This window comes from Lynx canadensis, chromosome C2, assembly GCF_007474595.2.
Source record: "Lynx canadensis isolate LIC74 chromosome C2, mLynCan4.pri.v2, whole genome shotgun sequence".
NCBI lineage: Eukaryota > Metazoa > Chordata > Mammalia > Carnivora > Felidae > Lynx > Lynx canadensis.
In genome coordinates this window covers 140,268,353-140,281,717 of record NC_044311.2, presented here as the reverse complement: position 1 = coordinate 140,281,717, position 13,365 = coordinate 140,268,353, and the positions used below count along the sequence as shown (strand labels likewise).

At 36.3% G+C, this 13,365-nt stretch overlaps 1 protein-coding gene across 4 annotated transcripts in view; it reads right to left on the bottom strand.

Annotated features, from left to right (window-relative positions):
• GABPA (GA binding protein transcription factor subunit alpha) overlaps positions 1 to 13,365 on the bottom strand; it is a 40,779-nt gene that overhangs the window by 18,711 nt on the left and 8,703 nt on the right. For all 4 annotated transcript variants that reach the window (XM_030328954.1, XM_030328953.1, XM_030328956.1 and 1 more), the window contains exons 3-5: positions 11,890 to 12,034; positions 7,528 to 7,612; positions 3,355 to 3,600 (exon numbers count right to left, since the gene is read on the bottom strand). In XM_030328954.1, the coding sequence (XP_030184814.1) occupies positions 3,355 to 3,600; positions 7,528 to 7,612; positions 11,890 to 12,034 (476 nt within the window). The remainder of the gene's footprint in view (positions 1 to 3,354; positions 3,601 to 7,527; positions 7,613 to 11,889; positions 12,035 to 13,365) is intronic.

Here is a 13,365-nt window from a genome sequence, read left to right as displayed (position 1 = left end):
AGAAATGACAAGCGGAAGAGTAAAGACACAGAGGATCAGCCCATGAGACTGAACAGGAATTTCAGAAAAAAGAAGAAAAACAGAGAAGGTAATTATCAAAAGACTAATACAGGAAAATTTCCCAGAACTGAAGGCTACAATTGTCTAGATCAGCAGCTGTCCAATAGAAATATAATGCAGGGTACTATGTAATTTAAAAATTTTCTAACAGCTACATTAAAAAATAAAGAAATTAGGTGAAATTTATTTTAACAATAATTTCATTTAATGAATCCAAATGTTATTTCAGCATGCAATCAACATAAACAATTTTACATTCTTCTCTTTTTGTACCAGGTATTTTACACTTGTAGTACTAAAAAAAATTTTTTTTAATGTTTATTTTTGAGGGAGAGAGAAAGAGAGAGACATGAGCAGGGGGACAGAGAGAGAGGAAGACACAGAATCTGAAGCAGGCTCCAAGCTGTCAGCACAGAGCCTGACATGGGGCTCGAACCTATGAACCATGAGATCATGACCTGAGCTGAAGTCGGATGCTCGACTGACTGAGCCACCCAGGTGCCCCAACACTTGTAATATTTTAAAATGTTAATATTTGACAATTTGGGGAGCCAAAAACGTGACTATCTTTCTTAATTATTCAAACAACTGAGAGAAAAAATAAAAATAAATAAATATAGTCATCTTTTTAATATTCTTATTAAAAAAGGACAAGAATAAATACTTTTAGTCAGTTTGAACATCCCATTTGACCAGACTTCTAACTACTATAAATTCATTAATTTGAGTTTCATCTACAGCTTTTAAATGTGAAATAGTAAACAAAACAAAAACAAAACAGCAGGAAAATAGTTAGAGTCCTGGAAAAATCTAAAAGTGAAGGGATTGTACATATATGAACAGGTGGTTCTAAGCTCCTCTCAAGATATAAAACTGATACGTATAAAATGAACTTTAAGGAACTGTCCAATGTGGACCAATATTTCAAAGAGATTTAAAGTAGCTACGACCAGTCAGCCATATTTCAATTTTGCACAGAATTAACAAGCAATTGCAAAATGACTACCCTTACGTGCAGAAAGAAACCTGAAACGATAGTTTCCTAAGAAAACAATAATTACATTCCTAAAACTTTCCAGTTGCTAATGATTTTAGGAACAAAAAAAAAACAATGATTTAAAAAAAATCTTCCTATACCTAAATAAATGTCAAGTGTTTGAAAAGAGCTTTATTCTAAGTAAATAATACCCTTGGTAGGAACTTTGAGTCAAAGTTTATAATCTTGCTCTCTACAATTCATTTTTAAATATTATTCTCCATAAACGATTCTGCTCCTCGGGGGAGAAGGCAAAATGGGTGATGGGCATTGAGGAGAGTACTTCTTGGGATGAGCACAGGGTGTTGTATGTAAGCAATGAATCACGGGAATCTACCCCCAAAACCAAAAGCACACTGTATACACTGTGTGTTAGCTACCTTGACAATAAATTGTATCAAAAAAAAAAAAAAAAGGATTCTACTCCCCAAAACGTTCTTGTTGCAAGTCTAGCAAACCATAAAATATTATTTCAAATGTTTTTATGCTCCTTCTTTCCTTCTCAGCATTTCCCCTCTCAGGGGTGACTCAGTAACAAGAAGGTCAAGTACAACATCTATGCTGGCTTCCACATGTCAAAAATAGGTAAGAATACTGTCAACTACACCGTCTCTGAGGAACAGCTTGATCTCCTCCAAACTGGACTTACCTTCTTATGTTGCAATTAAAAGTCCCTCTCCCTACCCTACCCTACCCTACCCTTTTCCAGCTAGTGCTATATCATTTATCTACATTTTATCTACAAATACTCAGCTTATCAACAACTCTTGAACCTTCAATAATATTTACTTATTCTCTCAACACTCTTCCCATTTGCCCTCCCCATCAAAGGTTAATATTCAGTTTTTTCCATTTCCATGTCTATTTATTTCCTGTAACTCATCTTTAACTCTACAGTTACTTTTTTCTAAATCTACCAATAAACCTCTGATCACCAAATTTAACAGATACTACTCAGTTGGCATTTTTTTACTTTGCTGGCAGTGTGGAGATTCTTGCCCATCTAAAACTCTTTCTCAATTTCACAGTCACTATATACATTTCTTGTTTTCCTTCTATCTCTTCAGCCATTCTGTGTCTCCCTTCTTTTCTCCTCAAGCTGAAATTCTGACAAGCTCCAGGAACCAGTCTTTAACACTGTGTTCCTTTCCATTTTCTCTCTCTCCATCAGAGACTGCATATACTCTATGGCTTCAATATAAATTCAACACAGTGGAGTCCCAGAAAACATCTTTATCTCCAGTCCAAATCTTGTATACCTGAAAATACTTTCTGGTTACCTTTAGTTAAGTAGGTACTATTCAAAAGTAGAACCACTTTCCCTTGAAAAAAATCTTCCCAATACCAGACTTCCCCAACTCTCCCACTTAAGCTCCGGAGGGCATGGACTATCTTTCTTATGCACCATCAAAAGCCCAGCATTTAACATGATGCCTGGCATATGTAGTTCACTAAACATGTAATGAAGATGTCACCAATTCTCATCAATATCATGATTACCCTATATGCACCCAAGCTTGAGAAGTTGCATCAGTACTTGAATCTCTCCTCTCTACCCTCACACAATCCATGAGTCAGCTGCTCAGCCCCATCACTATTTTCATTCATTTCTTTCCCCAGAAATTATCAAGTTTAAGCTGACCTAGACATTATCACCTAGCCACAACTCAACTATAACATGCCTCTGTTTTCCCTTCATTCGGTCTCTATGTGCACCAACATATGCCATGCACTCCCACCACGTGGTCACGTCCATCAATCAAAACAGTTCTATACTTTTAAGAGTTAACTCCACCAAACCTCACTACTCCTGAATACTCACTCCCATGTCTAACTTCTGCACATGTGTTTCCTGTCTGGTCTGCCCTTCTCTGTCCATCAGTTTCTTTGTCTGTAATAAACCTTTTCCCAGTTTCCACACAGGCCACTGTGATCCCTTGAGACTGTGACAGCATATTCCCTTTATATATGTAAGTTACAGCTTAAAACCATGCTACCTTTTATGGCAACGATTTCCTTTCACTTAGCTTCTCTGTCTTCAACTACATTATGAACACCTTGAAGGCAGATTTTTTTTTATTTCTTTGTATTCCCAACATCTGCAAAAATATTTGTCCAAAGGGGATCAAAAAATACGGAAAACGATATTCTTTCTAAATATTCTACATTTAATAGATTATAACTTACTCACCCTAGTATCTTCTATGTCAAGCTTAATTCCTATTATACTACTAGCACATAATTAAGTATTTTATTACCATAAGGTATCCCGAGGCGTTCTTGCTCTTTCCTGTAACCTTCCAGTGCGGCAGCCCATCTTGTCACTTGTTCTGAGGTTTCATCTGAAATAGTCGTGATGTGTTTTGTGCCATCAAGAGTTATTACTTGAGCTTCTTCAACAAGATGTGCTTCTGCTTCAGCATGGTGGGCATCTGGATCAATAACTACTTCAACTGTTTCCGCAGGTTTAACAATTTCAAGGATGTTTAGTTTAGGCTCAATTCCTTAAGAATGAATAAAAAAAAAAAGTAAATTCAAATGGATACAAAAAAGTCACTAAAAAGTCATTAGCTTAGTTTATGCGCTCTCAAATGGTAGAGCAAATACTCTCTTGTAGACATAAATACAATTATTCAATGGAACTTTAGTAGATAACAGTATTGTGTCAAGATTAATTTCCTGCTTTTGATAATTGTAATGTCATACAAAAGAATTCCTTGTTTTCAGAAAACACATACAATGATGTATTTAGGGACAGAAAAAGATCATGTATGCAACACGTATTCTTTTTTTTTATGTTTATTTATTTTTAAATGTTTGTTTATTTTTGAGAGAGGGAAACAGAGCGTGAGCGAGGGAGGGACAGAGAGAGAAGGAGACACAGAATCCGAGGCATGCTCCAGGCTCTGAGCTGTCAGCACAGAGCCTGACGTGGGGCTCGAACTGATGAACAGTGAGATCATGACCTGAGCTGAAGTCAGACACCAAATGACTGAGCCACCCAGGCACCCCACGTTTATATATTTTTGAGAGACAGAGACAGAGCGTGAGCAGGTGAGGGGCACAGAGAGAGGGCAACACAGAATCCGAAGCAGCCTCCACGCTCTGAGATGTCAGCACAGAGCCTGACATGGGGCTTAAACCCATGAGCTGTGAGATCAGACTTAAGCTGAAGTTGGATGCTTAACTGACTGAGCCACCCAGGCACCCCCTGCAACTTATTCTTAAACAGGGCAAAAAAGATAACAAGGGGACAGGTGGATGGAGAACAAAGCAAATGAAATAAAAGTTAACATTTGGGGAATCTAGGTAAAGGACATCCAGGAATTCTTTTACTCCTCTTGTAACATTTTTGTTTTTTATTTTTTTTAATGTTTATTTTCAAGAGAGAAAGAGAGAGAGGGGGAGGGCAGGGAGGGAGGAGCGGGGGAGGGGCAAGAGAGAGGGACACACAGAATCTGAAAGCAGGCTCCAGGCTCTGAGCTGACAGCACAGAGCCCTACGTGGGGCTCGATCTCAGGAACCACAAGATCATGTTCTGAGCTGAAATCTAACGCTTACCTGACTGAGCCACCCAGGCACCCCTGCAACTTTTCTACTAAGTCTAAGATAATTTAACACCATCACTACCACCACTACTACCACCACACGCACAGCTACTTATAAACATTTATTAGAAAGAAAAAGTACCAATATGGATTAGAAAATAAAAACTAGACTACGGAGAATATAAAGGAGTAGCTACTCACCTGCGGAATTTGTAGAAGTCCTTCTAAGCAAATTAAGATTATTTATTGACTGATTTTCTTTTAATTTTTTTTTTATGTTTATTTTTGAGAGAGAGAGAGAGAGAGACAGAGCACAAGCATGGGAGGAGCAGAGAGGGAGACACAGAATCCGAAGCAGGCTCCAGACTCTGAGCCGTCAGCAAAGAGCCCGACGCGGGGCTCGAACTCACAAACCGTGAGTTCATGACCTGAGCTGAAGTCGGACACTTAACTGACTGAGCCACCCAGGCGCCCCTGACTGCTCTTCTTTTCAAGGGTCAAAGTACATGTCTTAAAAATGAATTGGCACTGAGTTTGCTAAATACACATTATTAACTTCTGATTTCCATTTTCAATTGAATGAAAAAAAAAACCCCAAATTCTTAAGATATTCAAAACAGAATAAACTAAGCCTTTATAAAATCATCTCAGATACTTCTGTTATGATGACAGCTCTAAGAAACTATCATATTACTTAACAGCTACTGTTTGGTCATTGCGTCTGTTACAATCTATATCAAATTTAATCAAAGTATATTTGAAAGAAAAAACAAAAGTCAACTTTAAAGTTGAAAACCTTGAAACCTCTTTGAAAACCAACTCTATAATAAACTGTATTGCTTATCATTCATTTTCTGATACAAAGATAAGTCAGTTTTCAAATATACATGAGGAAAAGAACTAGAATTTTTGAAAAAAAAATTTCCTAAAATTAATCTCTAATCCTCCATTCAAATTTCATCAAGTCAACTCTCCCTACACTTGCAAGAAGTCACTAGGCTTTTAAAGAAAACAAAGAATTTTTGGGAATGCAAGCTGGTGCAGCCACTCTGGAAAACAGTATGGAGGTTCTTCAGAAAAATAAAAATAGAACTACCCTATGACCCAGCAATTGCACTACTAGGCATTTATCCAAGGGATACAGGTGTGCTGTTTCGAAGGGACACATGCACCCCCTTGTTTATAGCAGCACTATCAACAATAGCCAAAGTATGGAAAGAGCCCAAATGTCCATTGATGGATGAATGGATAAAGAAGATGTGATACACACACACACACACACACACACACACACACACACACACACACAATGGAGTATTACTTGGCAATCAAAAAGAATGAATTCTTACCATTTGCAACTACATGGATGGAACCGGAAGGTATTATGCTAAGTGAAATTAGTCAGTCAGAGAAAGACAAAAATCATATGACTTCACTCATATGAAGACTTTAAGAAACAAAACAGATGAACATAAGGGAAGGGAAACAAAAATCATATAAAAACAGGGAGGGGGACAAAACAGAAGAGACTCATAAATATGGAGAACAAACAGCATTGCTGGAGGGGTTGTGGGAGGGGGGATGGGTTAAATGGGTAGGGGGCATTAAGGAATTTACTCTTGAAATCATTGCTTCACTATATGCTAACTAATTTGGATGTAAATTTTAAAAAATAAAAAATAAAACAAGTTAAAAATTAAAAAAAAAGAAGAAAACAAAGAATTTCTTTCTTATTGCCAACGATGGTCATTCTGGGGGAAATTGTAGATCAGGAGATAGCTACCATTTTCATAGTTTGAGAATACTTTGATTTGTGAAATGCGATTATAAGCAATACATTATGTTCAATTTTTCATAGTTTGAGAATACTTTGATTTGTGAAATGCGATTATAAGCAATACATTATGTTCAAACATTTAAATTAGTCTAAAACTGTGGTCAGAACTCCCAACAAGCCACATTTTTTATTTTTATTTATTTTTTTAATTTTTTTTTTAACGTTTATTTATTTTTGAGACAGAGACAGAGCATGAGCAGGGGAGGGTCAGAGAGAGAGGGAGACACAGAATCCGAAACAGGCTCCAGGCTCCAAGTTGTCAGCACAGAGCCCGATGCGGGGCTCGAACTCATGGACCGCGAGATCATGACCTGAGCTGAAGTTGGCCACTCAACCGACTGAGCCACCCAGGCGCCCCAAGACACATTTTTAAAAACCAAAATTCAACCTACCCAAAATGGTTTCCTAATTTTCTAACTTTTGTACTTAAACAAGATTAGTAAAACACTGTGATGGATATAGGTGACTGAGTCACTCTATATCTTGTGCAAATTCCTCTCTCTGTGCTAAACTGTAGAGACTAGATTTCCTTGGAGCTAGGGTTCCAGTTGGGATTCAGGTTGTAGAATCACTGGCATAAGCCTGCTATTAGGAAGTGAGTAAAGAAGGGACAAGCAGGCATATGACATCCGCGTTTTTGGCTAATGTGGATCACTGTGGGGGCAGCATGGTTCTAAGTTGACAGCTATAGTGGTGGCTTTTAGATCTGGCATTTTCCAGATCATGGCAGGGCAACAGCTTCCTTGGCAATCCAGTTCTGCAGTGTGGCTAAACTGTTCTGAGAAAGTCAACCAGAACGTGTATTTCCACCTTTCTCTACTTTACAATATATTCTTCTCCGAGTAAACTAGGAGAATATGTTATACTATCTACCTCACCCTGACAGATATAATAATTAAACCAAAGACAGGAATATGTGACTACAACATCACATAAAGTAATTCAGACAACCACCTAAAACACCTAAAACTTGTAAAACTGAGTTCTCTCATAATTAAAAAAAACACAAACTAGACTTTAAAGTAACAACATTAAAAGCAGCTTACCTTGGTAAGAAATTACCTGTACACTAAGTTGTACAGTTCCATCTGTCTTTACTCCTTGGTCAAACAAACTTCGTTCTGGATCCAGCTAAACATGGGAAAATGATAAAGGCAAATTTTAGTTCAGTCATCTGGTTTAATATAAATGGATGTACCAGGGGCGCCTGGGTGGCGCAGTCGGTTAAGTGTCCGACTTCAGCCAGGTCACGATCTTGCGGTCCGTGTGTTCGAGCCCCGCGTCGGGCTCTGGGCTGATGGCTCAGAGCCTGGAGCCTGTTTCCGATTCTGTGTCTCCCTCTCTCTCTGCCCCTCCCCCGTTCATGCTCTGTCTCTCTGTCCCAAAAATAAATAAACGTTGAAAAAAAAAAATTAAAAAAAAAAAAAAAACTACTTAAAATAAAAAATAAAAATAAAAAAAAATAAATGGATGTACCAAACAGGACTTAATTACTGAGGCATACTAATGGAATTATAAGAACACATCTAATTATCCAAGTTGTCATATCACTTAATTCTTTGTCGAAATTAAAAATATTTTAACCACCATGGTAGTAATTAAAGACAACATAAATTAACCAAATTTATTTGAGGTGGTGGTTTTCTCTAGCTCTGGAGTTTAGGATTTTAAATAATGTCAAAAGGCATTATTACTGTTTATTCTGCATATATATTTAAAGTAGAAGATAATGCAATTTTCCTGTCATAAATAAAGAAGGGTGTTTAATTAGTGGGGAGATTTATATAAATCTATTAACATAATTTTTGCCAAGTCCCCCGAATTACCAATGCCACACATTTAAGATCAAGGTTAACTCTAAATCTCTGGCAATACAGTTAATAAAGTTAAAGGACTTATGAGCTCACACCTGACCTAGCTTTGATATCTTCCACAATAAGTCTATATCCTTTCAGTATTAGTGCTTTTATCCTTCACCTCGCCTAACAGTCGATGCATTTCACACAATGGGAAATTGATGACAAAATGTAAGGTTCTGCCTTCCAGACATTCTGTCACCATTTTAAAAGCACACTAGCACTATAATTATCTTGAATAATGTATACATCTGTGTGTCTGCATTCCACGCAGCTGGAGGCACAAAGCTCCTCCCATTCCCCTTCCCAAGAATTCAGTCAATGCTGTAGTCATGGTACAAACACATTTTCTAATATTAAAAAAGCAGTCATACAAATAAAACCTAAAATCTTAAATGACTTTAGGTCTAAATGCGAACACAGACAAAACACTCTGTGTAACCCTGCAGAAACAGAGGGCAAACATGGTAGTTTCACTCCTTAAAAGAAGTCTCTCTGCTTAATGCTCTGTTAAAAACTCTCCCAGTACCCAGATTCCTCCTCTCTGAGGTAGGCACGGGTATGATCCAGCAGAAGCTACAGCATGTGGAACTCTGACAGTGAACTCTCACATAGTACTGTATATCTTAGCTAGTTCACATACTCCTCAAAGGAGCACAACTCTGCCACTCCTCATCAGCGTTCAAGTCGACATTCATCTGAAAATACAAAAGCATCACCACAAGCAGCAAGCATTCTGACTCCAGATGCATGTGGTTATTGTTATGAAGATGAGAAGCTGCTATCCTCACATTCTTTTTAAGAGAGGAAGGGAGACACGGAGGACTGCAAAAGGCTTTAGATACTACGGTAGCTCTGAATTCTGTGATACTACGAATGATGCATATTTCCAATATTATTCAACTAATATTTACTGAGAACTTATGATACTTTGGGTACTTTGCAGGTAATACTTTCATTTTGGTTAGGTCAGGTATGATTAAAAAAAAAACACAATAAATGTTAGAGCTGAAAGACAAGAGATCAAGTCCAGATTCCCCTTTATTTTAGAGGTAAAGCCCAGTGACACTAAGTTAATACAAACTTTTTTAAAAGTCTGCCTTAAACAGGAGCTTGGAGTCACATAGGCCTGTGTTCAAATTCCAATGTACCTCTTTGTAGCTATGCATTGGGCAAATTTTTAACTTCTTTAAATTTCAGTTTCTACATCTGTAGAATGTAATTAAGAATATGCTGATTTGGGGGCTACTAGATGGCTAGTTGGTTGAACATCTGATGCTTGATTTCGACTCAGGTCATGATCCTAGGGTCATGGGATCGACACCTGTGATGGGTTCTGTGTTGAGTATGGAGCTTGCTTAAGGTTCTCTCTCTCCCCAACTCTGTCCCTCTCCTTACTCCTGCTCTCTCTAAAATTAAAAAAAAAAAAAAAAAAAAAAAAAAAAAAAAAATGCTGATTTCAAAAACTGATGTGAATGTTAAATGATATAATGTAGCAGTGTCCTGCAATTATTATTTTTTAAAGTTTATTTATTTTGAGAGAGACATTTTTGACATTTAAGTCTTCTCTTGGAGAGAGAATAAATTAGCACAGTCTTTTTGGAAGATAATCTGGTATTTAGTGTCTACTAATATTGAATGTGAAATACCTAGTAGCTCACCTCAATAAATTGTTATAAATTGACACAGAGACACCAAGAATAGGGGAGAGGCAGAGAGAGAAGAAGAAAAAGAGAATCCCAAGCAGGCTCCATGCTGTCGGCACAGAGCCCAAAGTGAGGTTCAATCCCATGATCTTCCACAACTGCGAGATCATGACCTGAGCCAAAATCAAGAGTTGGGTGACTAACTAACTGAGCCACCCAGACACCCCTGCAATTATGTTTTCATTCAAGGTAAACTGCCCATACAGTTCCATTTCATCAATTTTTAACGGCTGTCTTAAATGCCAATCTACAGAAGGTATTTATCTAAGTCCGTTTTTGGAACATTTACGTTATTTTCAGTTTCTGCACAACAATGCAATGAATATTTCAGATGTATAACTGTTCACCTAGGTGAGGATTTCTGTAAGAACAATTTATTGAGGTGAGCTACTAGGTATTTCACATTCAATATTAATAGACACTAAATGCCAGACTACCTTCCAAAAACACTGTGCTAATTTATTCTCTCCAAGAGAAGAAAATACTTTAATGTCAAAAATTCTAATATTACTAGACTCACATACATTCTCTAATTCTAGAAGAGCAAGATCCTTGTCCCTTTCAACATTCACTAGATTTACTGAAAGGAAAAGATAAAAGTATGGTTGAGTGGCAAGTGAAATGCACAAATTTCATCTAAACATTTCAACTTATTCTACATCAAAATATTATTTAAAAATAATAGACAGGGGTGCCTGGGTGGCTCAGATGGTGGAGCATCAGATTCTTGGTTTTGGTTCAGGTCATGATCCTACGGTTCATGAGTTTGAGCCCCACATCGGGCTCTGCACTGACAATGCAGAGCCTGTTTGGCATTCTCTCTCTCTCTTCCCCTCCCGCGCACTCTCTCTCAAAATAATAAACTTAAAAAAAAAAAAATAGACATACGATGATTTGAATTTCTAAAAAACTAAGGTAAAAGTCCTACAACACATGGAGTGCCTATGTCATAAGGCAAACAAAAGGAAGAAGAGATTAAACAAACCAAATAATCCCAAAAAGGACACCATTTGTATTCATATAATTTAGCATACAAAAACAGTATAAAACTCTAATACTTACTCTTATATTCAAGGAAGGTCTGGAGAAACTATTTGAGCAATTCTATCTAAGCCACTACCTTTTATACATGAAAATACTACCTTTCTTGAAAGAATACCATAAAATACGACTATGAATATGCTGAAAACATAATATACTGTTAAAATACTACCACAGGTAAAATCCTATTGCAATAAACTCTAAGAAATATATACACTGGTACTTAAGTTCTTATCCGAAATGCATTGCTGGAGCAAATAAATATGGAAAGGAATATAAAAATCATTTAGGCAATTTTTTTCTTTTTGAAGATAAGGAAACTAATGCACAAAGAAGCTAAAAGCTAGTTAGAAACAGGATGTGAGGAGGGCACACTGCAGGTTCCAACGTCCATGTGCTTCTCACTACTTTATGTTTAGGCTTTGATTCACATGTATTTGAACTTATTTTATATTTGTAAAGTAAAAAGCAAATGTTTCGTTTAGTACTCAATCTTTTAAATGGAATTTTGAATGGAGAGAATTTTGCTGGAATAACTTTTACTCCTAAATGCTTAAATTTTGTAAAACAGGTCAAATTTAGTTATAATGACTATAGCTGTACAGATAAAAGGCTAACAAGAAAACATTTCCGGGACGCCTGGCTGGCTCAAGTTGGTAGATCATCCAACTATTGATCTGGGGGTTCTAAGTTTGAGCCCCACCTTGGGTGTAACGATTACTTAAAAAAAAAAAAATTCTAATGCAGACTTAAATGCTGAAACATAAATCTAAAAAAAAAAAAAAACCAAAACTTTTTTTTTTACCTGGATATCTTGCAGGCAAATTTCATGAGCATCCAAAGAACACTGTAGTCTTGGTTCTAGTAGTTTCTTTAAATTGCCTATTGGCTCATTGATGTCTATAGCCTGGCTTACACATTCAGCCGGAGTGTAGGTTTGTTCTACAATGCTAAATGTTAAAGGATATAATTGTTAACATTTTTACCCTGGATATTAAAGTAACAGTACGCTCAAACCAAAACTCAATATCAAAACACATTTCTGGTCTTTGAAACTCATTTCTGCATAGACACTATTCATAGTGGTAGGCTTGTCACCAACTAGTGTTGCCAAATTGAATACTGAATTGCAGAGAAATGTGAGCTTGAAATGTGAAGATACAGTCCTGCAGACGTATCTTTCTAGGTATATAAATGTCCATATGTGTGTATACATATAGAAATACTACATATACAATATTTACAGGGAAATGTTTGCATTATGTTACATTTTCAAGTCATTTTGAAAAATTTTAGGCCCAGAATGGAAGGTAAAAGTCTCCCTAAAATTTGTATGCCAGCTCTACTAGTCAATTTCCTTTCCCAACATAAATGTAAATAATAAGGCACGAAAATGTAAGTTACATAAAATACTTCTGATTTAACTTAATCTGAGAACTACTGGTTATAATCAGCATAACTCCACATTAAAAAAATTACATTCCTGCTTTAAAGCTTTCTGAGGCTCTTCCGTATTGTTATTTCATACTTTGAATTTTATGAAATCGTAAGTTCCATGAGAGTAAAATCTTGGCAAACAATTCTACATACTTTTTGAAATCCTTATATGGTGTCGAATAGAAGACACACATCAAATAATATCTGCTAAATTAGTGAATCTGGAGTTCAACTAAGTTTCACAGCATGTTTAATATGATTTGAATCTTATTTGCATCATGTATTTAAAAATTTGTCCAGTTCCATTTTCACATAAATTCCAAGTATAATGTGATATATGCACGATATTCCTAAATATCACTTACTAGTGTACATAACCCGAATTTCTTCTAAAACTTTAACAAAAGTTCATAATAGAACACTCATGATTAAAAACAAAGATTATTTTTAAATACTAGTAAACTATTACTATTATTTTTATTAAGGTAAAACAATTGGGTCTTTTGGCCACGTATTTCTAACAAATTCCTTAGCTATAGCACAATAGGCTATCTTTTCCTTTTTCTGTAATAATCATTCTTTAAAAGAAATGTCACTTTAAGACAGATTTTAAAGACCCACTTTATGTGAGCTCAACATTTGAAATTTTTTTTAATATTTTGTTGATACTACTTAAACTTTGGAAAATTTCATGCAAAACTGAGTTTCTCTTGAAAAATTGAGAATGTTCTTATATCCCTGGACCTAAATTCCTGCACAACAACAATGTACAGATGACAGCTTCATAGCAATAACTGCTCCTTTACAAGCTACTCCCCTGGTCAATGTAGTAACTATCAATTTC